The sequence below is a fragment of the Crocodylus siamensis genome, chromosome 1 (genome assembly GCF_052110815.1).
Source record: "Crocodylus siamensis isolate JL-2025a chromosome 1, ASM5211081v1, whole genome shotgun sequence".
NCBI lineage: Eukaryota > Metazoa > Chordata > Crocodylia > Crocodylidae > Crocodylus > Crocodylus siamensis.
Genome location: NC_143395.1, coordinates 58,722,779 through 58,749,809, shown reverse-complemented (window position 1 = coordinate 58,749,809; position 27,031 = coordinate 58,722,779). Strand labels below are relative to the sequence as shown.

At 41.6% G+C, this 27,031-nt stretch overlaps 1 protein-coding gene across 3 annotated transcripts in view; it reads right to left on the bottom strand.

The window, feature by feature from the left end:
- Positions 1-27,031, bottom strand: part of KCNQ5 (potassium voltage-gated channel subfamily Q member 5) — a 622,372-nt gene that overhangs the window by 36,477 nt on the left and 558,864 nt on the right. For all 3 annotated transcript variants that reach the window (XM_090034927.1, XM_090034921.1, XM_090034933.1), the window contains one exon: positions 19,049-19,269. In XM_090034927.1, coding sequence (XP_089891053.1) covers positions 19,049-19,269 — 221 coding nt within the window. The remainder of the gene's footprint in view (positions 1-19,048; positions 19,270-27,031) is intronic.

Below are 27,031 nucleotides of genomic sequence, written 5' to 3'. Positions count from 1 at the left end.
TTTTCCTTGACAAATGGCATTGTGGAGTTAATTTTACTTTCAAAAGTTTTAAATTATAATTTTACATTTGTTTTTACGTTCTAAAGTGATCTGTATTTGCACGGAGACTTTTTTTTGTATACTTAACTCTTAGACCTGGCTGAATACTGAAAAAAAATGTTGTAATTATTGGTTTAGTGTTAGATCCACTTTTATCTTGTTTGGGCTATACAGGTGCAGAGAGCCTGCTTCAGCGTGCTGGAAATCCAGCGTGTAGGAACAGACTCGATTAAGCCTTGAAGCAGATTAAGTGAGTCTGCTGGAGCCAGAAATTAACATGCTCCAGCAGACTCTACCATCAAGTGGATCAGCATTCCCGTGTTGAAATATGGTGGCGGAGCACTTTGAACTAACGCTCGTTTGAATCCATTTTTCAGCATGGAGATGCTGATACACGTGATACTTGGGCACTTTTAATTAGCACGGCTCATTAATTAAAGCACCCTCCCACACCCCCGAAGCACACGTAAAAATGCTGTTAGCGCCTGCTTGTAATTTCTCTGTCTCTCTGTATGTTTACGAATAGCTGTCTATATAATAACCCATATTCTAACATAAGCAAGGAATTGATGGTCTTTAACTGCTGGTCATCTTACAGGAAATAAAAAACTATTTGTAACACTTCTGCGACTACATGTATACATATGAAGTTAACAATATAAACAAGCTGTTTACAAGCTTCCTACTTCCTTTCAACACAGATAAGTGCAAGGTGATGCACCTCGGAAGGAACAACCAGCACCATACCTACAGGTTGGGGAACTCCCCTCTTGTCAGCATGGAGGCGGAAAGGGATCTGGGGGTCATCATTGACTCCAAGATGAACACGGGCCAGCAGTGTGGGGAGGCAGTTAGGAAGGCCAACCGCACCTTGGCATGCATCCACAGATGCATCTCGAGCAGGTCCAAGGAGGTGATCCTCCCCCTCTATGTGGCACTGGTCAGGCCGCAGTTGGAGTACTGCATCCAGTTCTGGGCGCCACACTTCAAGAGGGATGTGGACAGCATGGAGAGGGTCCAGAGGAGGGCCACTCGTATGATCAGGGGACAGCAGGGCAGGCCCTATGAGAACAGGCTACGGGACCTGAACCTGTTCAGCCTCCAAAAGAGAAGGCTGAGGGAGGATCTTGTGGCCTGTTATAAACTAGTCAGGGGGGATCTGCAGGCATTGGGGGAGTCAATGTTCCCTCGAGCACCGCCCGGAGTGACCAGGAATAACAGTCACAAGCTGGTTTAGGTTAGATATCAGGAGGCGCTACTTCACAGTCAGGGCAGCTAGGGTCTGGAACCAGCTTCCAAGAGAAGTGGTGCAGGCTCCTACCCTGGGGGTGTTTAAGAGGAGGCTAGATGAACATCTTGCTGGGGTCATTTGACCCCAGTATTCTTTCCTGTCATGGCAGGGGGTCGGACTAGATGACCTGCTCAGGTCCCTTCCGACCCTAGAAACTATGAAACTATGAAACTACTCATTGAAATTTGTTTATACAAACTTTATTAAAAAACCTTTGTCATCAAGTTTGTTTGCAAACAGAAAAAATGGCTAATTTAATCAAGTAAACATTTGCAGAGAGAGATAGCCATGTTAGCCTGAAGTTAGGCAAAAGGCAGGGTAGAGACTAACTAAATCACAGATGCATAAGCTATCATAAGCAAGACCTCACTTCATTAGACCAAAGCTTATTCATATTTGATTCATTTAGTCTACATGTACAGCTCTTCCCTGCTTTCCAGATAAACTTTTGTAGCATATAGCAGGGACAATCCTATTAATTTCTATTAAAATTTATGGGAATTATGCAAATTCAGTATAAAAACTCCATATTTTTATTTTTATGTTTGTCTGAGTGTGAATCTAAGTGGGATATTTTTATATGTATATATATGCTATATATGTACATGTCATTCAGTTATGCATTACACTTTATTGCTACTTTTAATCTTCATGAAATAATCTGGGATCTCTTTAAATCCAGCCACAGCATTTGATTTATTCTCCAGCTGTCTCCCTGTCTAGGGATGGGGAGCCTAGTCAGAGATAAAAATAGCCCAGTTAGGGTTTGGGGAATGGGTAAAAACAGCACAACCCTGGGGCTGTGGAGAGTAACTGGGCTTTCCCGGCCCCAGGACTGTGCTGGAAATGTGTACAAGCATTTGTTATGCCGATTTAAAGTTAGTCCTTGTCTGACAAGAAATCACTTTATATTGAGTTCCTCATTTTTAGGGCAATATTAGCCCTGTGAATGGTTACACACCTGGGTATTTAAATTGCCCTAACCTTGGTTAAGATGATCTAAATGTAATGCTTGTATATAGCCTCAGGCACTTGGGTTCCAGAGAGGGATTTCAGAATACCTCCTGCACCTAGGCTAGGGACAAGAATTACAGAAAAACCAGTATAAGTGATTGGAAACTGGTTCAAATCTGTAACACAACAGAAGTTCGGTGTGCATAAACCACTTTCAAAATGGCCGAAACTAGTTTAAAATAAACCTGGATTGATGTAGTATCCCATTTAACTGATTTTGGTTAAATCAATTTATTGAATTTCTGTCCCAGATCCCCTCCAGATTCAAATAAACTCACAGACCCCCGGCATCCCAGGATGATTTGCACCTCCCCTGCAAACCTCCTTGAAGGGCGGGTGGGCTAGCTTTGGCCAAAACTATCTGCTCCAAGTGAGCAGGAAGGTGTGCTATAGTGTCCCCCAGTTTCTGGCCTGGGCCACTCCAGGCATGTGGCTGCATTTTTGGGATCAAAATTGAATGTCTGTTCACTTGCCTATTGGTTCAGTCTATGCAGCTTAGACTAACCTGCAACCATTTAATCAATTCAGCCATGGGCTTTCTGACTGTCCTAGTCTTTGCCCTAGTTTTTCCTGTGGGCTGGCTCAGTGTGCAGGTTTTGGTATTGCTCATTTCTTCCCCTGTATGAATAGAGTGTCTGAGTGCCTAATTCAGGGCTTGGATTCCAGTCCAAGGGAGCAGGAATATAACAGGCAGGCAAAGGTAATAAAGGGCTTGGAAGCCATATGAGGAGAGATTGAAAGAAATAGGCATGTAACAGTTTGTGCAGAAAGTAATTAAGATGGGACATGACAGCAGTCTTCTGCCATATCTGAAGGGTGCCATAAAGGTCCCTGCTATACATTCAAATTAAAGCTGGACAGAAACCAGCTATTTTCAGCACCAGCTTGACAGCTGGTTGGCTCTTCATACCTGGACAGCCATTTTATTTATGTGTTAATTACTTTTCATGTGTGGCTGGTCTAAATTTCTTGTGCAATTAATCAGTTAATTGTGCGATAATTACTTTGCACGTGTGGCTGATCTTACTTTGCATGCATGGCTAGTCTAAATTTATTGGACGATTAATCAGTTAATGGCAGAAGCTGTGTGGGTTGGGTAGGTAGTTGCTAGTCTGGAGGGGCACTGCTGGGCATGTTGGATTGGGTATACTGTCATGCCCTGCACCCTTTTACTGAAGCTGTGGTGGGTTGACCATGGATCTACTGCCCAGGACCCTGGACCCCCTTGCAGCAAGCCTGAGGCTCACCTCTCAGGCTACAAAATTCTTTCCAGCTCTTGGACCCTGACCCAGGGTCTATAAAAGAACGAAAAGTGAAAATGGGTTGCACTTATCTTGTGCTGGGGGGGAGGGGGTCGCTGCACTTTTCTCCTCTCGGGGAAGATTGTCACAGTCATTGTGCCACACTGCAGTCCAGGTGCCCCAGGACACAAGCCAACTCCATGCCTCTGCCAGGCAAGGGAGACCCTGTACAGGGCCCCATCACTTGGTTTGTGTATGTTTCTCTTAACGCTGCCAGCTCCTTGCACTTGAGAGAGTCCTTGGCAGCTGCCCTGGCTGCTCTTATTGCCCTTCTTCTCCAGGGGTGGGTCCCTTCTTCCTGACCCAGACAGCCGGGTTTTGAATTACCTACAGCTGGGAAACATTCGCCCCTGGCTGGAGCTAATTGCTAGGGCTGCATCCGCCATGCCTGCCTCTGGCTGGTTGCTACAGCTGCACTGCCACTGCATTGGTGCTGGGGCAGGGAGGAGCAACTGTCTTGGGTTGGAGGTGGCTTTGACACACTCCTCTCTGCACTAACGGGGCACAACCCTATTACAAGCTGGGGATCTAGCTCATAATTTACATAACTGGAGTTAACACATATGATCCTTTGCAACAGTTCAATAAACTTTGTTTATTGAGAATCTGCAAATAAATATATTTACTTATTAAGAGAATGCTGCCCCTTCATGCCTCACTTTGTGCCATATATGTTTTTTTCTTCACCCGAACAATAGAAGTGTCTAAATCTTAAACTCTAAATTTACTTTAAATTTCTAAAATGTCTTGCTTGCCCATGGAGTGTTAGTTTTCTTATTTGTTTGACTAGACACACAAACTCTTTTTCTTACGAGCAATAGTTTGCTTTCAAAAATGCATTTTTCAAAGCCTGAAGGCATTGACAGTCTTCTGCTATTTTAATAAGAGTCTCATATATAAAAACCAACTTTCTTGTTTGTTTAGTCCCATGTTCTAGAGTTCTATGCACATCCACAGCCTCCAATTCACAAAAATAATGGTACAGTGCTTAAGCACATGCTTAACTTTAAGAATGCACAATGCTGCCCTTAACACGGGTAGACATAAGTACATGCTTAAGTGCTTTCCTGAACTGGGGCCAAAAAGAGGAGGTCTGAGAGCATGAGTCATATGCTCATTTGTTTGACAACTGCAACTGAAACACTTTCTTGTAACAATAAGTCTATGAATCTATGAATAATCAAGAGGAAGGCAATACAAATAAACTTATATCAAACTTCATTTCCATAAAGTATATGAAACTGTTCCTAAAAAACTGCACAGAATTCAGTGGTAGCCCAGCAAAATCTTCAACTTGTTAATGTGAAGAAGGGGTGAGGATGAAGATCTTGGTGTGAGATCTGAGGACATTTTTCCTGGAAGAGTTTTTGGAAATACCTGCCACTTGGTGTAATCTGGGCCACGCTAGATTTTGGTGTAATTTGGGCCATACTACATTTAAGACACAGAAATAAATCACCTCTGAGCCCTCCACTGAAAGTTGGTACTGAAATCAATACTCCAGGAGCACTCTACTTTAATCATGTGTAATTCCCAATTCCTAATCTAGTTTTTAAACAAGCCCCAAATCCATATTATTCAGGAATTGTCCATACAAAATGCGAGACAACTATTTACAAGTCACAGTCAAGATTTCGTTCTACATATTTTATCTAATCTCTTTTTTCAGCATATGTTTTCAATGTTTTTAAGATCAGCTACCTCATTTATACCCATTATTAAATAATTCATGCTTCTGTTCTAGATGTATAATGAACATTACATAAAGATGCCCTCCTAATAATTATCCATTATCTTTACTTGTTATTTAATATCAGAAAACTGCTCTGTAGAAATACTGGCAATATTTCATGGAATGGCTCCTGATACTTAATTAAAAAGGCGTTCTTATTGCGTGACTGATGATATGCAGAAACAGAAGGCTTTCTAAAATCAGTTAATTATATGCATAATAATTCTACAGTAAAAGTTGCTGATCACATCATAGTGCAGCTCACTATCTAACTGATCATTAGGTGGTCAAAAGAAAGAAGTAAGAAAGATAGATGGTGTACCATTTTAAGTCATTTAGGGTTTTATTCTTTTAAAATTATAGTTACCTAAAAGTTAGTTACACACACATTGAATATTATACATGCACCATTCATTCATTCATTCAATATGAAGGCCTACCCATAATAAGAAATTTCAGACTATTGTATAGAATCATAGATTAAATATCATACATCTTTGACCATCTTTCTGTGTATTCTGTCCCCACAGCATCTTTGTTGGTATTTGTTCTTCTGTTCCAAACTTTTGCTTCATAAGGGAATTAGTTGGTATTAATACTGACAAGTCTTTAGTTCCAACCCTACAGTTGGGGTGGGCACAGAAGCAGCAAAATCAGGTTGGGGTGGGCACAGAAGCAGCAAAATCACTTCAGGTAGCTCCTACTTCTGTCTCCTCTATTCCCATGAAAGAGCTAGAAGCACCAACTTCTATGTCACAGGTGGGGGAGAAAGGAGGTCAGTATTGGATTAATGGTAACCAAGATACTTGGCTTTATAAACAAAAGTTTATGTAAAATAGAAAAAGACCACTTTTAAAAATCAAGCATGTTTAAAAATAGCAATATATTTTGCATAAACAGAATATTTAGGAGATAGTGTTGTATGAAGGTTTTCATTTTTTTGGATTGGCTTGATAATTCTCAGCTTCTCCATTCATGTGGTCATCTGAAAATCATGCACCTTTACATCAGACTATGCTACTCTCTCTCTCAGCTCTGTTACACCACCCTTACTCAAGTTGTGAACCCCTCATTGGGAAAACAATCCTTTTGATAAGCAAGTTTTTACCTTCATGAATAAAGCTTTGCTTCATGATGATACATATGCAGACTTATAACGCCAGATTTTCAGTTGATGGAAACAGAAGCACTACTGCTGAAACCAAGGGATCTATGCTAATTTTCATCTGATGAGAATCTTACTCAGAGTTCAAATTAGTATGCTAAATCAGGGGGCTGTGACCTTTTGCCAGTATTGGCCAGAGTTTGCAGCCCTACCATCAATGCAGACCAGAAGTCTCCATTCATGCCCCCCACTTCAAGTGTCAAGCTGCCAGACTCCGGACCTCTCTGCAGCAAAAGTTAGTTCAAATACTGTGAAGCAGCAGGCTCTGCAATGAAGAGAAGTATGTTGGGGGGAAATAGCATGGCTGATTTCCCCTGTGCTGGATCAGTCTGATTCACAGGCTGAATCCAGCCTGCAGGCCACTGGTGACCCCTTTGCTGGGTTATGTTTGATAAGATCTCACTAATTAAATAGAATAGAATCTGTAATAAATGAAATATCTATTATCAGTTTAGGCAATCACAAAAACATTACTGAAACTTACTGAATAACATCAATTGCTGCATTGCTAATAGAATAACATATTTTAATCCCATTATATTAAATCATATAAATCCAATAACAAGTCTAAAGATACTATATCATTTAATTCTGAACCAGTAATGAGTAGTTAATGCAGTTATAAAAGCAACTAACAGCCTATCCCTGATTAAATGAACCCCACATGATGTCAAGATGTATGTACTACTGAAAAGAAAAGCTGTCGTTTTTATAATACATAAATTACATAGTAATAACTAAGGACATGGGGGATGAAGTATACAATTGCATTCTTTCCATGATCTTTATAATCTATTCACCCAGAGAATTCTATGTAAGTACTCTCTGGAGACTAGAGGAGCAGAGTTCATGAGAGCTTATAATGTTCTACCATCAAGTTTAGAGATAGGAACAGAAATCAACAATTTCCTTGGAGAGTTCTTTTAATTAATCAAATGAAATATGTCTGCAATATTTCAAGAGTTGAACACTTTTGATGTTTTATTCAATACTCTGTCTCTAGGTTATAGTGAATGCTGAAGATATGCAAAGGTTTAGAAGCAAAATATAAGGAAAGACAATGATAACGTGGAGTGCTGATCTTTTATGGAAGGCTGCTGCTAATTTCAGGTCAAGATGGGGTGGTGAGTGATGTAAAACAATGTTTGTCGTAAAGGGGAAAGTTGAACAGATATTGTTTTACATTAAGGAAAGAAAACAAGTATGAAGCAGAACTTTGGGTCTTACCACAAGGATTGCTGGGGAGGCCCTAAAGAAGCTATGAAAAAGGAAAAAAAACCTACTAACTAAAAACATTCAATTGGTCTCTGAAGTGCCCTATGCTGTCACATGGACCTGTGGATTTCTCCAGAGGCATCTGCAGTATTTTTTGTATGTGTGGTAATTAGTATTTCTCACAGTACCAAGTCACCTGTCTCAACCTGGTGTGGAAGTTTCTTGTGGTAGTTTCTTGTCTGAGAACTTGGCTGTTTGAGAAAACAGGCAAAGCAATACCCTTTATCTTCTCCCTCCTGGAGCCTTTGAGAAGGTGGACCGATTCCTTTTGGTTTATTGTCTGTTGTGGGAGGGATGAGACAACTCCACAGACACAAAGGGTTACCCTCTTGTAACTTCACTCCCTTTGCAGTTATTTGTTCTAAGGGTATGAACACGTTTGTAGGACCTGGCTCAGGTTCAGACAGCCTAGTGTAAGCTGCCTACACATGAGTTGGAATCCTGTGCATGCAAGCATTTGCTGCTTGCCTGGAAGGGGTGTGGGCAGCTGGAGGCAAGTTGGTTGGGAAGGGGAAAGGGGCTGGCAGGTCAAGGGGGGGGGTTGGGTTCTGTGGAAAGGCAGGAGTGGGGGGTGGGTGGAGTCCTACCTGGTCTGGTGGGTAGGATAGTTGCAGGGGAGGGGAGGCAGAAATAACCTGGTCAGAATTGAGGGAGTTAAGACAGCACCACTCTGGGATTGTGTCAAGTGGCTGGGTTTTGCCAACCCTGGGGCTGTGCTGTGAATGCACGTAGGCATTCACTAGGCTGGATCAATGCTTGCTACACTGGGTTAACTCTTTGCTAATCTAAAATGAGTTCACCTGTAAGGAACACTACAAGTGAACTGACTTTTTAGATCACATGTGTCATTTTTATGGTTATCTATGCCCTCTGACTGCTTGTACACTAGGGCATTTAGGGCAATCTAAATGTAACACTTGTACATACCCTTGTTGCAGCTGCAACAACCCCAGATCATACTGGCTGCCTATACACATGCTTGGGGGCCGTATGAGGAGAGGCTGATGAACTTGGGACTCTTCAGTCTGGAGCAGAGAAGGCTCAGGGGGGACTTGGTAGCAGCCTACAACTTCCTAGGAGGGGTACGTTAGGACCTGGGAGAACTGTTCACCAGAGCTACCCAAGAGATAACAAGGTCTAACGGCCATAAACTCCAGGAAGGCCGATTTAGCCTGGATATAACAAAAACTTCTTTATGGTGTGAGTGTCCAGGGTCTGAAACAAACTCCCCCTAGAGGTGGTGCAAGCACCTGCTCTGGACTCCTTCTTCAAAAATCTGCTGGATTTATTTCTTGCTGGGGTTGATCCCAGCTGACTTCCAGCCTATGGAGGGGAAGCTAGACACGATGATCTCATGAGGTCCCTTCCAGCCCCTAATGTCTATGAAATGAAACAATGCCAAGCCTGTGGCCTGCTGGTTAGAACACTTTGTTGTGAAGTGGGATATGTAAGTTTAAACACCCTCTGGTTCAAAGGGTATAGAACCTGGGTCAACACCTTCTTCTGGTATTTTGCAACATATTATGGTTCCATTCCCAGAATGGAATCATACACAAAATCAGTGTAAAATCACCCAAAATCCCACCCCACCCTAAAGACAGAGTGGATCTGGATTGAAATATTTATGTTATGGATTAAGGCAATAGTTTTGAGCATTGTGTTGCTCGAATATTCTTCTGGAGGTATCTGAGGACAACTCAGTTCTGCACTTATTGCCATTTTAATTCAGTGGTCTCTTTAATTATTTCCTTCAGTTTCTCAGTCTCTTTTTTAATAATAGCATCCCATGGCCATTGGATATCTTTGCATAGGAGTGCTCTTAGACTGCTGCTTCAGACAGCTAGATTAGGCATACATTTCTCCACTTGTATACAAAGATTCTTTGGAAGAGTTAGTATGGTTCTGTCTTTTGTGACAGGTTTGTTGGCAATGGCCTTAACCTGACTGGATCCTACCTATACATCTTGCTGTTAACTATCGTTCCAGAAACATTATTTCCATTACACAGAATTTGCATTTTGTTCATTTATCTTTAGCCCAGCAGTTCTGGCTCTTTCCAAAGATGTCTAAAGCATCTAGGTCAGGTTCTTCAGTTGTTTTTCTTTGGCATAAGACCTTTGTACTTTCTAGATCATCAAAAACTGTTGTATTTTTCTGTGAAACTCCTTGGGTTCTGAACAAAATCCAACTGGCAGCCTCAGAAAAGTCTTTCAAAGAGGGTGCTGAATGTGCTCAAATATACCTTGTTTTTCTGAGAGCATCTACTAGAATACCACTAAGGTAACAAGCAGGGAAAAATATTTGGTGTCAACCATTTATCTAAAAAAATCCCTCTCCCTGTCAGTGGTGAAAACAAATGTCTTTTGATGTATTCATTTAACCCTTTTGGGCCTCTGAATAGGCAGTTCTGTTTTGTTTACTGTGGCAGGGCACTGTGGGTGCCTGCCACTTTAAGGGCCTGGAGCTGGCAGCTGCCAGGTACCTGATGAGGGCAGCCATTTTGAATCTGGGGCTGACCATATAAACAGGGCAGTTTTGCTGCTGGAGGCCAGACAATAACATCATCTGGCCAGAGAGCTGCTGGTATCATCTGGAGGTAAGGGAGGAGCTGTAGGGGATGGTCAGGAGGCTCCTGGTCCTGGGCGTGACCTAAAACTGCCAGGAGTGGGTGGCCTGGTGGGGGTCCCAGTGGCGCAGGAGCCCCCAGGAAATACCAGGCCAGTTACCACCCTGGTGAAAGGCGGGTCAGGGCACCTTAACCCCAGTTCCCACCTTCTGGTGGGTCAGGATGTCGGTGGGAGAGGGGGCCAGGCACGGCAATGGTCACCTGAGGAGGGAAGCCCTTATATCCTGAGTAGAAGGGGATGTTGTGTAAGATCACAGGATAGCACCATGACCTGGTGCTCCAGGGGGGAAGTGAGAGTCCCCTGTGTGACCCAGGGCACCAGGCATGGTGTGAGGTACCCCAGCTCCCCACATCCAGGAAGGTGGACCCAGAGAGAGTGTGTGGCTAGTGAAGCCAGAGGTAGAATGCCCCCTTGACTGGCCCATGCTGGGGCCAGGACTGAGAAGGTCAAAAGGGGTAGGTGCCCACCATGAGGGGCATCCAGAGCCATAGGCCTGCATATGGCCTTGGGGGTGGAGCCAGGGTCTGCGTATGGCCTAAGGTCCCAAGTGGGGACCATGCCCAAGAGAGGAGCTAGCTACAAGGAGCTCAGCAGCCTGGATGAAGGCAGCGTAGGCCACTGGAGTGGAGGGATCTAAGGAAGGTCCTGTCAGGAGGGTTCTGGAGCCCAGTGTGGGGCTGGTGATCTAGAGAACAACTAGATGCCATCTGTGAGGCTTGGGCTGTGGTGTAGGGGAGGACTGGAGCCGCAGATAGCGCCCCTAGCATCAGGGCCGGAAATGGGCAGCATCCCGCCTGATGTAACGACTTATTAATTTTTCCAACAAGTTATGGCAGGTGAGATAGGCGGGCAGCGTGCCTGGAGATAGGTGGGGGGCTGGTGATGACTGGCCTGGGGAATCCCACCTTGCTACATTTATTAACAATGGTCTGCAAGTGTGCCTACTCTCTTGTTTATTTTACTGGCTCTATGGTTCTCTGCACAGATCTATTCAGCTTCTTTAGCTTCTGCCTTAGGAAGGGGAGAATTTTCTAGATATGTAACATGTGGGGCAGCTGGGCTTTTTCAGCTCATTTTATACTTTGGTGAGAGCTTCTGTTTCCCCTGAAAGATATCTCCAGTTGTTTTGGTTCCCTGATCCTCCTCCAATGCATGTGCCCCTTTGATAAGATCAAGACATTTTAAAATCAATAATGGCTACCATATACTATTAATTGTGGCCTTACCTGGGTTAGTATTTGAGGGGACAGGGCAACAAAGTATTAGGGAGGCTTGGAAGCTACATATTAGTGCTTGCCCTTAATTAAAGACATGGGGCTGTGGTTTCCAAAAATAGAGGGAGATTATTATTTAGACCAGGAAGAATAAGAAATTGCTTACTAGGGGGAAGTCAGGGAATCCTCAGTATGTACCTCATATCAAAAGAGTGGATACAAGAGAGAAACTACAGACCTTGACACTAATAGAAGGAAAGACCTGTGGTTCAGAGAGTCCCACTGGTGTATGTTGTTCTGTGTCTGGACTCTCTGTCCAGAAAAGGAGGACTTTTTCTTCGACTGGAGAGCCAAAACACCAAAATTACCCAAGCCATTCAACTGGTCAGAAACCATCTTCAGTAGGGAGTTAGAGATAATGACCTGAGAACTGGGAAGAAAACTGCTACAACTCCTAAGATGATAGATTTCATTCAGTAGACAACACTACAAATGTTCTCAGCTAAACATGTTGTCTTTATCTGTTTCTACTGAACGACATCTGAAGATAGTACATAATCATTGTGAAACTTGTAGGAAGTGGGGAAGAAACCTGAACATATCAAGGATTATAGTACATGTCATTGCTGCAAAATGTACTGTGTGAAGCAGCTAACGTTTGCATATCAGCAATGAAAAATAATGGACATCATTTGGATGACACTGATTCCTGAAGCAGCTGGACTGAGGCCCAGAGTGGAAACTTGCCATCCAGAAAGTTGGAGTCATTTAAAGCTGTTGTTCCTTCTGCCACAGAAGAGAAATTGGACATAACTATTGGCTCCTGTACACAATGTGGACTTGCAGCTGGAAATTGCTGACACAAAAACAGGTTGAAATTACTCTGAGGAATTAATTGTAAAGTTGTAACTAGTTGTTCATACACAACTTCGAACTATATTAGTTTATAGCTGTAGAAATTTCTGGGGATACAATTCATGATGACTTTTCCCTAAAACAATGATAGTGACAGAGAAGTAGGAACTTCTCATACAGGAGATTCCTTAAGAGTATAAGTTACAGCATGTCTAGGATAAAATGCCATATTTTCCTCACATGCAATACACACCGTTTCCCCAATCCTACCATCTGAAAACTGGAGAACTATATGTAAGAAATTTAGTAAGAGCAGGTTCTGCTGCTTACCAGAAGAACGTAAAATCTGAAAGGAAAATCTGCATTGTTGGAAAAATGCACAGGCTCAGTTCTTCAGCTGTTGTTACTCAATTCCATACTACAAAGAAAGTCCTTTTTTGCTTTATTCTGCCTTTCAAAAACAAGATAAATAATATATTCTGGGATGCGCTATATGCAAGAAAATATGGTATATGGCAATTGTAGCAGAGTGAGGGAGAAGAAGGCTCTGTGCTCGTCCCCCACCACCAGCTGTTTCCCGCAGAGCAGCCAGGAACAGGAAGACTGCTGGTTGTAGGGTGAGAGAGAAACCATGCCCAGACTGGAACTAAGGGAAGGCCCAGGTATATATACTTACATAAGGGGCAGCTGACAGCTGGTGAAGAAGCCAGCAGATTGGCTGCTGGGAGCACCGGAGGGGAGTTAAGAAGCAGCGGTGGAGACTGGAAGGAGGAGGAGGAGGAAAGAGCAAAAGTGAAGCTGCTAGGCTGCAACACTCCCGGAGGGGGTAAGAGAAGCACAAAGGCTCCTGTTCTTTTGTTGTGCTTATTTCTGTTGTAACTCTGGTGGTTCATGGAGGGATTGTAGGGGTGGTGGAGCTCCCAGCCATCAGGGCCCTACTCAGACTCACAGGGTGCCTGAACCAGCAAGTCTTGCCATCCTTTAAAGGGACAGGCCCTAATTTTGAACTGTGTTTTGGACTGTAACTACCATGAGTGTAAATCCTGCCTATACAGGGATTACATGTCAGTCATGGTGAACTGCCTTAGTCATGGCAGAAAAGTAGATACTAGAGGCAGCAACACCCCCAGACTAATTTCAGTTTGGGGACTGCCCAGTCAAGGGTACCTTCTCCTGATGCTGCCACATTTTGGTGCATGGGTTGGGAAACCACAAACCCTGCTTAGATGGAGGCAGTGCCAACTGCTACAGGAAGCATGGATACCTGACACCAGATGCAAGAGGCCATGCTACAGTTCTTGCAGAGACAGTAACAACAAGTAGATGAGCTACTGAAATGTAGGGTAGAAGATAGCAAGGCTGACAAGCTGCTGTTTGCCCAACAGCTGGCTCTAAATGAGAAAATGATGGAAGCTTCTGGGGCACTGGGAGGAAGAACGGAGTAATTCCACATGCCTCAAGTGATGCATGCAGAAGACCCAGAGGCATATCTTGAGGTGTTCAAAAAGATGGCCACAGCAGTGGGATGGGATAGAGCTAAGTGGGCCTATCAGTTTAGTCCCCTACTAACAGACAAGGCATAGGTGGCATACAGAACTCTATCATGAGAAGAAGCTGGTGACTACTAGACAGTGAAAGTGGTGATCTTGTACTGCCTGGAGGTATCCGCAAAAAAACTATAGGCTGAGATTTCCGGAGAAAAGGTGATGGACAAGAGGTGACCCTGAGTCCTACTACAATTATTCCAGGACCTGGCACAGAAGTGGCTGATTCCTGAAAAATGTAACGTGGAAGGGGTACTGGATTTAAAAGTGTTAGAACAATTCATCAGGAACTTGGAAGAAGGGATCCAACAATGGGTGTGTCAGCATCAACTGCAGTCAGCAGCAGAATCCCTGAAGATAGCAGAGGCCTATGTCAAAGTGGAAAAGGGTGCACAACAAGAGAAGGTTCTAAGGCCCTCTTCAGCCATAGGTCAGGGAATTGCAGAACCTTCTCAGGGGGAACAAGAGAAGGACAGAAGTGCCTGGTGAGACCAGATAGATGTTATAATTGTAGAAAAAGTGGCCACAGAGCAAGTTACTGCCCATAACTGAGAGGAGTACACTGGTCCCCGGAAGGAGACATCCTATATCGATCAGGACCATAAAAAGGCTATTGAAAAGCCTGAGCAGATGGATTGTAGTTTTGGAAGGGGTGCGTACTAAAGACCTCTAAGGCCTATAGTGGAGGTAAAACTAGGAGAACTGATGCTCTGGGTGATAGTTGACACTGGTTCCGCCCAGACCATGGTGCGAACCATGTTAGTTCTGCCTAATATAGGGGAACTCTGCAGGGCAATAACAATGATATGTTTTCACAGAGATGCCATGACCTATAAGCATCAGAAAGTCCCTTTAATGGTGCTCGGGAAAACCCACAACATGCTGGTAAAGTTAGCTATAAACTTGCCAAATCCAATGACACTAGGTTGTGATTGGCTATACAATAAAGAGGCAATGCGAGAGGTAGCTTCTGAACCTGGAACACTGAGAAGCCCCCTCTACGTTAGCCAGCTAGATGAGGGACTGAGAGAGATGAAGAAACTCCAAGGGAAGACTCAGAAGAGACACTGGATAGGCAATGTCTCCTTGGTCAAGAACAAGGGCAGACCAGCAGCAGGAAGACTCATTCCGGTACATATATGACAATATATGTAGCCAGTGAGAATGGGGAGGTGATATGACCAGAGCTTGTGGACCAGAAGCCGTGGTTTGACGTAAGAGATGACATACTTTATTGGATTGATAAAGGGACGGGGAAAAGAGAAGAGATAGCTCAGATACTGGTATGCCATGGGTGTAGAAAGCCCTTGTTGCAGGTGGTCCATACCCTGTCATTGGGAGGGCATTTGGAGAGATAGAAAATGGTGGCCCGTTTGGTAAGATGTTTTTCTGGCCAGGCACATGCAAGGAAGTAGAGCAATTCTGTGGGGGATGCCTAGCCTATCGGAAGGTATCTACAATAACACCCCCCCCCGCAAGCCTCACTCATGTCAATGGCAATAATTGAAAAAAGATTTATAGGATAGTGCTTGATATCACCCTGAGGTGGTAGCACTGCAATCAGTAACTGCCTCTCAAGTAGCCTTGGAACTGATGAAGTAGATCTCCCGGGTAGAACTGCCCCAGGAAATTTTAACTATTGGCAAATATCCATGGCACTCAAGAATTGTAAAAAGATGGCTTTTGGAACATGATGGGGCTTATTTGGGTTTCAGAGAATGCCCTTTGGCCTCAATGGGGCAATGGCGATGTTCCAACATGTCATGGATCAGATCCTTACTGAATATCAGTTGAGAGTTGCAGCCTATATCAATGATACGATTATATTCTCAAATGATTGGCCACAACACCTAGAAGACCTACAAGATATATTAGAGGAACTTAGGAAGGCAGGACTCACTGCCAAATCTCGTAAGTGTGCCTTAGGACAAATGGAAACAAAATATTTGGGGTTCTTGATAAGGCAAGATAAAGCCCCTTGTAGATAAGGTGGAGGCCCTAAGAATGTACAATGTCCCCTGATGAGGAAGCAAGTAAAGTCTTTTGTGGCGTTAGTTAATTATTACCACAAAATTATACCCCACTTTCCGAGCTAACTACCTGTCTTACAGACCTGTCGAAGGAATGAGGATCCAAGCCTGTGGTGTGCAGGAAAGATGCTCAGTGGGCCTTCAAGGAAGTTAAAACAGCCTTATGCAAAGAACTGGTGGCTCTTCACACCAGACATACTGCAGAATGGTGAGGAGACTGGGGGGGCGTCAGTCTTGTATGCTGAGATTCTGGAGGGATCTAAGGTCAGACTGGATTGCTGTAAGCAGTTGGGCATTGGGGTTTACATTGGAGATGGTCACTATATATGGACTTTAAAGTGACTTTAAGGCTGAATCTAACCATTGACACAGACTTAGGCTTAGTGAGTGACTATCCTTTTGCTCCACTGTTCTACTATAACTGCTGAGATTTTTACTTTAACACATAATATGCAAGACTATCATCATGGGGAAAAAACTGTTTTTTATTTTTCCCTGTATTGGTCAATTGGTTTACTTTGTGCATTTGACAATTCTTTGTATAGTTTCCATTCCATAATAAGCCTGTTTCCTCTATTGTTTAGTTGTGGGTACTTTTGAAGAGAATAAAACTCATAAAATGGGAAAATGTGATTATATAAAGCAAAACTGGCAGTGGACTCTGTGGCACTTGTACTATGTAAAATTACTTTTAACTCACTTCTTGGAACTGACTAGCTTTCAGGCTGAACTTCAATAGAAGCAAGGGCTACTTGGCTCTCTCTGTTCCTTTTGTCACAGGACTCCCTGGCTATCATAGTCCTCTAAAGATGCTTTGTCCAGCATTGCCTCTATTCTCTTCATCTTTGATGCACCCTGATTAGTGGAGTCACTAGCTCTATTTTATATATTTTTAAGTCACAGCTAATTTTAATGACAAACACAGTCTCCATGAAAGCACTTAGTTGGAGAAAGAAAAAGGGATAAGTTTTCAAAATCTACTCTTCCCTGAAACAGCTGACCATTTGAGCTGGTCAAAATCTAGAATTCCTATTTCATGGGAAATTATTAAATTAAAAAAAGTGTGTTCGGTCTGAATCCAAACAAAGATAAAAATTTCAAAATTTCTCACAAAACAAAAATGTTATTTTGGCAATATTAGACCTCCCTTATTAAAGCACTTTGCTTTAAGTTTTCTAACAACTAAAACAGTGAATTTGACATGAAGTGCTTAAACTTTATCAGAGTAAGATGTTTCAATATTTTTTCCCACTGAAACTAACAACATTTGCACCTTCCCATGAAATATATAGATTTTGCCAAATAAGCATTTTTCCAATGGCTGAAAAGAAATTAACTAACACTAACTACTTTGGTTAAGAGGAAAATTGTTCTCTTAGTCCAGCAGCATTTGTATTATGTTGTGGAAAACAATATTCAACAAAGCAGTGGCTCTTTCTACAAATCTCAGGATGTTTGTGAAATGCCATTCCTCTGCCTGCTGCTGAGCCAGGTGGGAATTTTACAAATATATTGTTCTTCATGTGTTAGGAAATCAACCGGACATTAAAACACATAAGCCAATTACCACTTTTTTTTCTCATGTATTCCATGCCTCTGAATAAGACCTGCACCTTGTTTCTGGAAGGCAGAAAGCAGAAAATAAGATTTTTCCAGAGTCATTGTGCAGAGATGACTTCATGGAGCAGCTCATTTCCCCTCAACCAACTCAGCGGCTGCTTCAGGAACAAACGGCAGTGTGAAATCTTTCACAACAGCTGCTTAATTGGCATCAGCTTTTGGCTGCTTAGACAAAAGCTACTGATAATTCAGCAGCAGCCACAAGAGGGTTAAAACTGGACTTCATCCCTGCTTCTTGCTAGCTTAGAGAAAAGTGGTAACTATTACAGCACAGTGTCTCTACTCATCAAATAAAATCAGCTTCTCTGCATAAGACATGAAACTCAATTTTGGAAGGCTGATTTTTTGAGGAAAAGCTTCATGTGGCATATGACTAAATATGGTACTTTATTAGTTAATAAATAAATGTATTGGTTTGGACATTATTTATCAAATTAAAAAAAACCTCAAAGGAAGGAAATTTCTGTGATTCACTAGTGTATTATCACACAAAACATCCCAAAAAAAGCAGTACAACTTATACATTATCGTCCTAGAGCATCCTATTTTCCAGTAAATAGTCTGTCCCATGGACTGGTGGTAGGGGGTGCACTGGCATAGTTGCACCCCCCCCTTAATTCCTACTGTACCCCAACTTGAAAACCAACTGTCTGGGAGGGGCAGAAGCATTGAGATTTGTCATTTAACTTCATGGCTCATCATCTTCTCACTGATTCCTGTTATTCTCTCTCCTCTCCACAGATGTTAATGACCCTCTATTCTTCTTAATGGTCTTGATGTTTCATTATTCAAACTATCTTCCTTCTGCAATTTTGCTGTCTGTTAGTGATTCCAGGCAATGTCTACCTTATTTCATAGCCCTGAAGACTTTTTTTTTTTTAACTCAAGCTAAAAACTTTAACTCAGGTATGGTAATATTAACTCAGGTGTAGAAATGATGATTGACATATCAGAGGCACTGTCAAGACACTCAAGAAGACTCAGTTTTGTTTTATGAATCTGAATAAGAGATATTCATATAACTATCATAACTACAAGTCTAAAGATACAATATCCTTCAATTATGTTTCGCCTAGTTGATTGTGTTTGGTTTTTTTAAATTTGTATATATCCTAGCAAATTAGTGCACATTCCAACAATTATATTTGTTTTTGTTTTGATCTTAAACTGAATAATCTAGTGCTACCATATTAGTAAAGCTTCTTGTTTCTCTTGAATTGGAGAAGCATGTGTTGTGTTGTGTGATGATGTGCCAGACCACGTGCACCCCACTTTTCAAAATCCTAGATCTGCCAATGCTACGGGTAGTCCCAAAGGAATATATGCACAATCAAATCTTACCATCTAACACTGGTTTGGGCTGAGAACTCTTCAGACGCAGTGAAGGTCGGAAACGGGTTCGGTCATTGAAGCTCCAGCTCTTTTGCACTTTGGTTGGACTGCCCTCTGCAGTAATGTCAGTACTTGGGGACCGCCGATCTCCAACAGAAGCTTGCCTGTTCTTAATACTCTGTCCTCTTGGGCTGGCCATCCGTACTCGCTCTTTAAAACTTAACTTTTGGCTGTGAAAGAGAGGCACATACTTTATTTCATATTTAATTCTTTCCAATCTCCTTTGTCATATGATAGCCATCTAAACATGTACATTTATTTTATCCTAAGCAAGAAAGACAGTGCAATGTCTTCTTTTAACCCATTTATCACTTTTATGAAATATATTTATTCTTTGGGATCACACCCACTTGTAATAAGTGTAATTCTGTTGAGACATTATCTCTGATTACACACCTTACAGAAATGTTTAGACCTTTAACAGTAGTAGTGTATAATAAATCTAACCAAGTGTAATCCAATAGTCACAGTTTAACCTCTGAAACATTCTTTTTGTTCTTTCAATTTTAAACACTTCTAAATATATTGCTATGTTAGTCAACCCAGCTCAGTGCATTTCTGATTATCTCTACATTTAAACAAGGACAATTGTTCTCTTATTTCTGCATGCCATGTACTTTTTTTTTTAAGCAGGCAAGATTAATGTTATAGTCATGCATTTTCAAGACATGACATTTTCCAAAATATTACACACATAATTAGTGATCACTTACATGTAAAATCACACTTTACTTACAACATTCATATGGACAAGACAAAAAAAATACAATCAACAAAACATTCACAAAATGCAATCAATGAGATGACTGAGTTGCAGAAATATGATGCTACATCGAGTGTTTAAGAACACAATTGCCTGTCATTAATTAAGCTGGAAACAGCTTAGCTGAATAAGTGGATTCCTACTTTAGGAACAGCAGCAGCCCAGCCAAGCAACAGCCCAGCCAATGTAGAAGTTGTTTCTGATTGATCAAGGGTGGCCTGTGAACTGTGACACCTGACTGAAGGGAGGGTTCTACTCTTTTTGCATATGCATGTGGCTGTTTTTACTTCAAGTCACACATGTCTGTATGTTGAGAGCCTGTAATATACCATGCTTAAAACATATTTGTTTGTGTTTCTATGTGCTATATCATGTACTTGGCTTTGCCATGCTGGATGTTTCCATGCAGTGCTTTTCTGTATTTATAGTTTATACTGTTCACTGACTATACTTCAAGGCACATGACACACCAAAAAATGGAATGGAATGTTGAAGCTGGGTCTGCTGTTTGGAGGCCCAAAGGCATGTTCTACCTACAAGATTAAGCCCGATCTGCACAAGGGAAATCTTTCCCACATAATTCATCCTATTCTTGCAAAAGAAAGGGCTGGAAATCACAGTTGTTCTGTGGCTACTTACAGCCTGATGTAATTTTATTGGATCTTGCAATAGGTATATGGTGCTGTAGTAGGAGAAAATCTCTGGGGGGTCATGTAGAGTACAGACGGCACAGATTACTGGTCTGTCACTGTAAATGCTCATTATGTTGAGACACTGTCTGTTCTGTTTCCTTTGCAATCTTTGCATTTGACTGCAGCATGCTAACAAGAAACATTTCCAACAAAATGTATTCTGCAGATAACAAGAAATATTAAAATATACTTTCCCATGCCTAACCAACCATACTGTAGAAAGACAATGTTTTTATATACAAGGATATGAACTGGAATCAAGATCGAGCAACTGTGGTTATGACATTTCCAAATAATCAGACATCTTTGTCCATGCACCTCATATCATTTCACTTGGAATATAAGCACTATTGAGACCGGCAGGGATGCGCTATGTAGCAAGCAAAGCACATGCTGAGCAGCTTACAGTGAAGACAGTTTCAAGAATGCTATAAAACAATCACATCATTAGAAAGATCTTCACTAGATAAAGGTCTTTCTATATGGCGTGTTGGATCATAATCACTTTAATGAATATCTGTTTCTATAATTTCTCAGACAAGACCCATACTCCCCCTGCCCAAAGTAAGCAATTGTTGAAACAGAAGTGGATGGTGCTGAAAACATCATCTCTTTCTTTTGCAAACTAACTATACCTCTGACACTAACTCCAATATAAAAGACTCTCAGAATCTATTCTATGAAAGAAAAGCAAGTTCTAGATTTATCTTACAGTAACAGTTATATTACAAGACTCTGTTCAATGTTTGGCAACATTGCTAGTCATATACCTTCACGAGAATGTGACCAAGGAGTCAGTTTTCTAAGACACACACAATGGAATGGGCACGCATTAGTCTGCGCTAATTACATATTACACACACATGCCTCATTATGCCTATTTTCTCTTTTCATGTCTGCCCCATATACTGTACTGCATGTATCTTTCCAGGGAGCCAAAACTGTAAATGTTATACAAGCACAAAAATCAAATAATAATTTTCCATAGAGTAGTCCAATAAAGCAAAAGCTTTCATGTCTCCTCCTCCTCTGATAATTTAGATAGAGGCTTGGTACAGCCATTATACATACACTGGTCTAAACTGTCTGAAATCAGTATAAGTCTGTAACCATACAGAAGTCTGGTGCACACAGACTGGTCTAAAAAAGGTGGAAGCCAGTCTATGATAGACCTGGTTTGATGTGCACTCAAATCTAATTGATTTAGGTTAAACCAGTGAATCAAACTTCTGTACCAGATCCCCTATTAGTTCAAGTTAGATCACTGTCCCCTGGCATCCCAACCTCCTTTGCAGCTTCCTGCAACCCCTGTGTAGCAGGAAGGCATGCTAGCACTTGGCTTGCAGTTGGCTGCTCCAGTTGAATGCCCACTGAGCCCCTCCCCTGAGTTCTCCCAGAGCTAAACTGGCACAGACCTTCTCTCCAGCCCTGCCTCCTGCCTCTGGCCATTTGTCAGCCGTAGGAAGACAGTGGGGCAAGGGAGGGGTAGTGCAGGGAGGGAGACGTCTGTGTCCCTTGCATAAGCCCCGGGACCTGGGCATCTGCATCCCCAGGCTGTGTCCCACACCCTGTCACAAAGCACCCCACAACGTGCACTCCCACCTGACACTGAGCCCAGGAAAACCCCCATGCTTGGGCACAGCCTCATGAAACCTAATCCTGGCTTCCGCACACCTAACCATGGACCCTGATGCCCCCATGCTTGGGCACAGCACCATGGAGCCTAACTTTAGCTCCCACATACAACATCTCAGAGGTCAGAGACAGGTGCCCTGTCACCCAGACCCCAGCATGTACCCCACCCACTCGAAGCAGAAGCCAGTGCAAGTGGCATGCCTCTGGTGGGTCAGGGTGGTAGGGGGTCGGACACTGGGACTGAGCTCACACAGAAGCAACCCTGTGACCTCCATGGCTTGGCCACTGCTGGCAGGTACCTGGTACTTGGGCCATGGGGATCTGGGGTGCTGCAAGGCTTTTTTGGTCTCAGAGAACTAAAGTGGAGGGGTTGTTGGGGCATGCATACCTATGCCTGGATGCAAATCACAGGAGGCCTGGGCACTCAGCTATACTTGACAGTGTCCAGCATCCCAGGGAGTCTGTAGGGCACATTGGGAAGCATGCAGGAGCTCCCCCAACCTGCAGGTCTCAGCCAGTGCAGGCAGCCTTCATGCCCTGCCCACCAAAGGGCAAACATGTTTATTGTTTGCTACTAATTTAGCCTAGGCTGTTTACAGAAAACTGCGTAACTTAGATTAATTCTGCTTCAGGCTTTTTGAATGTCTGTACTTAGCTGACTGGAAAACTAATAAACTAGCCCTAACAATGAGCAATAGAGCCTATTTTTTTCTTTATTATCCCAGTAACTGAGAGCTAAAAATGAAAATAAAAAGTACAAAGGGGTCTTGCTAAATCAACTCATTTCACTACATAAGTAATGGCTGCCTTTAAAATCAGTTGTGCACATTTCATTTCATTTATAAAAAACTGAATTATATGCAATAGCTACTTAACCTGAATATTGTTAGTTCTCCAAATCAAAGCAATGAGGCAATGATGAAAGGAACAGTTGCCACTTCATCTGTACTAGAGACATTTGTAAAAATGCAGCACTGAGAATGAAAATATTAATTTAAAATGCAGAACTCATACTTAGGAATATATACAGAAATGGTACTGTAACAGCATTCCTGCCAGATGTTCTAAGAATGTTAAATGAACAGAAATTAAGTATCTGACAAGAGTGTTTCAGAAACTCTGTTCTGGAGACTGAGCTTCTCCAAAGGCAGCAGTTGTAGATAGAAGATCTTGGGTCTCTGTTCCTTTCATAAGACTTGTAGGGATTTTTTCTAAAGTCACTGGGCTCTAATTAGCTATATAGGTACAAAGTATTTCAAATTACACCTGGCTGCAACCAAGGATGATTCACTGCCTGCAGGCAGACAAGTATTATTTGCAAGGCTACCCTCATATGAGGTTCTTCCAGGAGAGTGTAGTGAATGAGGCACTGTGATTTATTGAATGAGGGCACTTCCTGGGAAACCTAGCCACGTTTTTGCCAGGTAGGAATAATCCATTTCTGGGGTACACTTCCTAGTTCTTGATTTTTTGATACAACGTGAGGTGGGGGCTCCAGACTATCAGCCCTCTTTCCCTTTCCCTATACCCTCTCCCTCCAGCACAATTTCACATCTCAGCACATATTGAATTTTCTCCTGAAGCTGATATTACTGAAACCTCCTGCAAGGTTTAGCTTATTGTGTTTTTTCCATCTGTTCTCCCATCTCTTTGTAATATATCATGACTGAAGTGCCTTTAATGAAGCTACCCCATTGATGTATATTATAACATGACATCATAAAACTGGCAGGATAGATTATGATCTGCATGGTACTGTGAGATGTCAGGTTCTAGGCTCTGTAACCTCCCTTCAAGGGTTCTTGAAAGTCCAATATAAATGTTGTTAAAAAGGTAAAAGCCTTAAGATACTAATTCAGAGAAGCTCAAGTAAACTTCTGAATGCACATTTTCCTTAATCAGAGGCATGCAATGAGAATATGAATGAGTCATATTGACCTCCCCCCTCTATCTGTATATTTCATTCTCTTTAGGAGATGTTTTTGTTTTTCTTTTTTTTTCTTTTTCTTTTTAATCTTATAAGCTTAATATTTTAGTCCTCTCATTTGCATATTTTTTCCCTCATTGTCTTTGCTAGTGGCAATCTCTTTGGACCTACTGTGACATTTTCTGGCCTGTTGCAGTCTCCGGTATTTTTTCACAGAGATAGTGCTAGAGCTTTTAAATCTTTATATGAGTGGGGATAGGTTACATCTGGAATCTTTAGGGAAAAAGAAAATGACCCCTCTCTGCTTTTTGTCCTCTGAAGGCATCAGTTGCGTAAAGTATCATCACTCACTTCTCTTGTTCACATATGCATGAACCATTCACCTCCCCTGACAGTAAAGGGTTTTGTTTTCCTCTTCCTAAAGTGTCTATTTCTGTCATTTGCTTATGAACAAACTAATGGTTAGAGACACTAGAGGTCACTGTAGCTTCATTTGCTAAGGTAGCAAGTAGCATTTCCTGCTGGACCAAATTACTTTAGGACTGGTGTACACAAACAGAAGGGTAATCCACAACCTCTACTGAAATCAAGATAAATTGCACAAATGCAAATGACAATCTAGCCCTAGAAGTTAGAACTTTAAGGCTTCTCCACCAGTCTAATGCTAGGAGCATGAACCCAAGAATAAGGATATCATAAGGATGCTTTTAATGAGTTTAAGCAAGACTCACAGGGATGTGATTTTGTTTTACATGTCAATGTAGACTTGCAGGGAAAAAATTCAGATTAACCTTTCTGTGTACAGTTTAAGAAATAGTGTATTATATCAAAATAGTTTCTAGACTGGTAGAACCTATTTTCTGCTCACTTTATATTTTCTGCACAGTTTTAGAGACTTTTGAAGTGATTAAAATATACTTGCAAGAGTTGGAGCAAGTTTTTGACATAACACGGGGGTTGTTCCCCAGGGATCCAAAGGCAGAATTGCCATTTTTGGTAAGAGACAAAAAGGTCAGTGGAATCCAGCTGAAGAAGGCCATTGTTCTAGCATGCAGTCCTCTGTATTAGGTTCTAATGGACTGATTCAGGCAGGCTCCACAAGCTGTGTCCAAGGGGATTCATAAGTCTGAGTTACTGAAGTGGCCTAACATTTGATAGTATTCCCCACTAATTAACAACTATTTGACATTAGAACACGACTACTACTGTTGCAATAATCCTCTTGAACTTAGAGAAATGCAGCTATGCAAATAATCAAAAATTACTTCAGCTCTTTATAGGATCAAGCATTCCAAAAGTTTAAGTCTCAGGCAGAAAGGGGCAAATAGGCTTTGGCCAGCCAATGCGTGCTGCACAGTGCAGTTATTCAATTGCATGGATTTGGAGGGGGGTGTTATAGAAAACTATAGTGCACAACACCTTATTCCCATTGTACTAATATATTATTGCAGGCAACAAGCAACAAGGAGAAGTACAAGCACTTAAAAAAACAAATCAAGAAAGGTTCCTAGGAGAAGTATAAAAACTGTGAAGCACTACAAAGGGGAAGTAAATAGATCATGCACCTGATGTTAGTTGGCATTCTCAAATATCATGTGAATAGACAGGATGCTGGATACCTATGTTTCCGAGAGGTGTACATCCTGAAGAGCTTCTGTTTATTACTACAAAGCTTACTAGGAGTGAGGGGAAATAGAGGATCATATTACTAATTATTCTACTACTTGGAAAGGGGTTACGTTTTCCATACAAGCCAAGTTAAGTTCCAGATCACTGGCAATTCTTTTTTTTTCACAATGGTGCATGCAAAAAATAATTAATTAAAAAAAAGGAAATAGTTAAATTTAATCTTCTCTGAGGAACAACTACTATACAATATTTGTATACAATATATTTGAAAGTGATGTGGAGCAGTAGATTATAATTCTTTTTCTCTCCCTGACCACCTGTGGAAGCAAAACTTCCATAGACTGCAATCAAGAGTTTTGCCAGAATAAGAAATGCAGTACGAGTCCCACTATTTACTACTTTTAATAAAAACTTACTGTAACCAGGTTCAATTCACTCCACTGTAGAAAGCCAGCACAAGACCTATGCACATCTAAGCTTCCATAAGCTTTCCATATAGGATACAAGTGAAGCTTACTTATGTTATGCACCACCTTGTACTGATCCTATGCTAGACAATGAATTTAACCCTTGAGGCATAACTGTACACTACTGTACAGAAATTGTACAGTATATGGAAATTCAGATTTTAAATTATCTAAAAGACTAAATTACAGATTCATTTATGTTACAGCATTGATAATACAACAAAATACTCTACCACTAAAGTTATAAATGATTAAACAAAACAGCACTTACATACAATATTTTGAATTAAAATATAATCTGTTGTGCTTCTATATTAAAATTAATATTAAAATACAGACCAAAATCTCAGTGGCATTATCCAAATACACCATGACATTTGAAAGGCTTTGGGTCTGAACAGAAGAAAATGAATGAAAAAATTTCTACAGTAAATCCAAAATTCTTTTTTTATTGGGAAAAACAGAAAAATCAAATTAAGTTTCAGCTAAACTAATACACATTTTCGTATCTGCTTTAACAAACCAGAGTAAAGAACAAGTGCATGTTCACAAAGCAATCCGATGCACTGCTAAGACAAATGCACTGTGATTTAAAGAGTGAAGAAAGAAGCAGCTTACTTAGTTCACATAGCATCCCATGCAAGTTACTCAGCATTGCAATAAGAAGAAAAGTTAAGGACTAGAAGACAATTAACTCTAGAAAGTGCATCGCATATTTAATGCATAAGACCACATACACTACAAACAATTTTAACTGATGTAAACATACAGCAGTATGACATCAGAAGGGCTATAAGCAACCACTGACAAAAATACAGT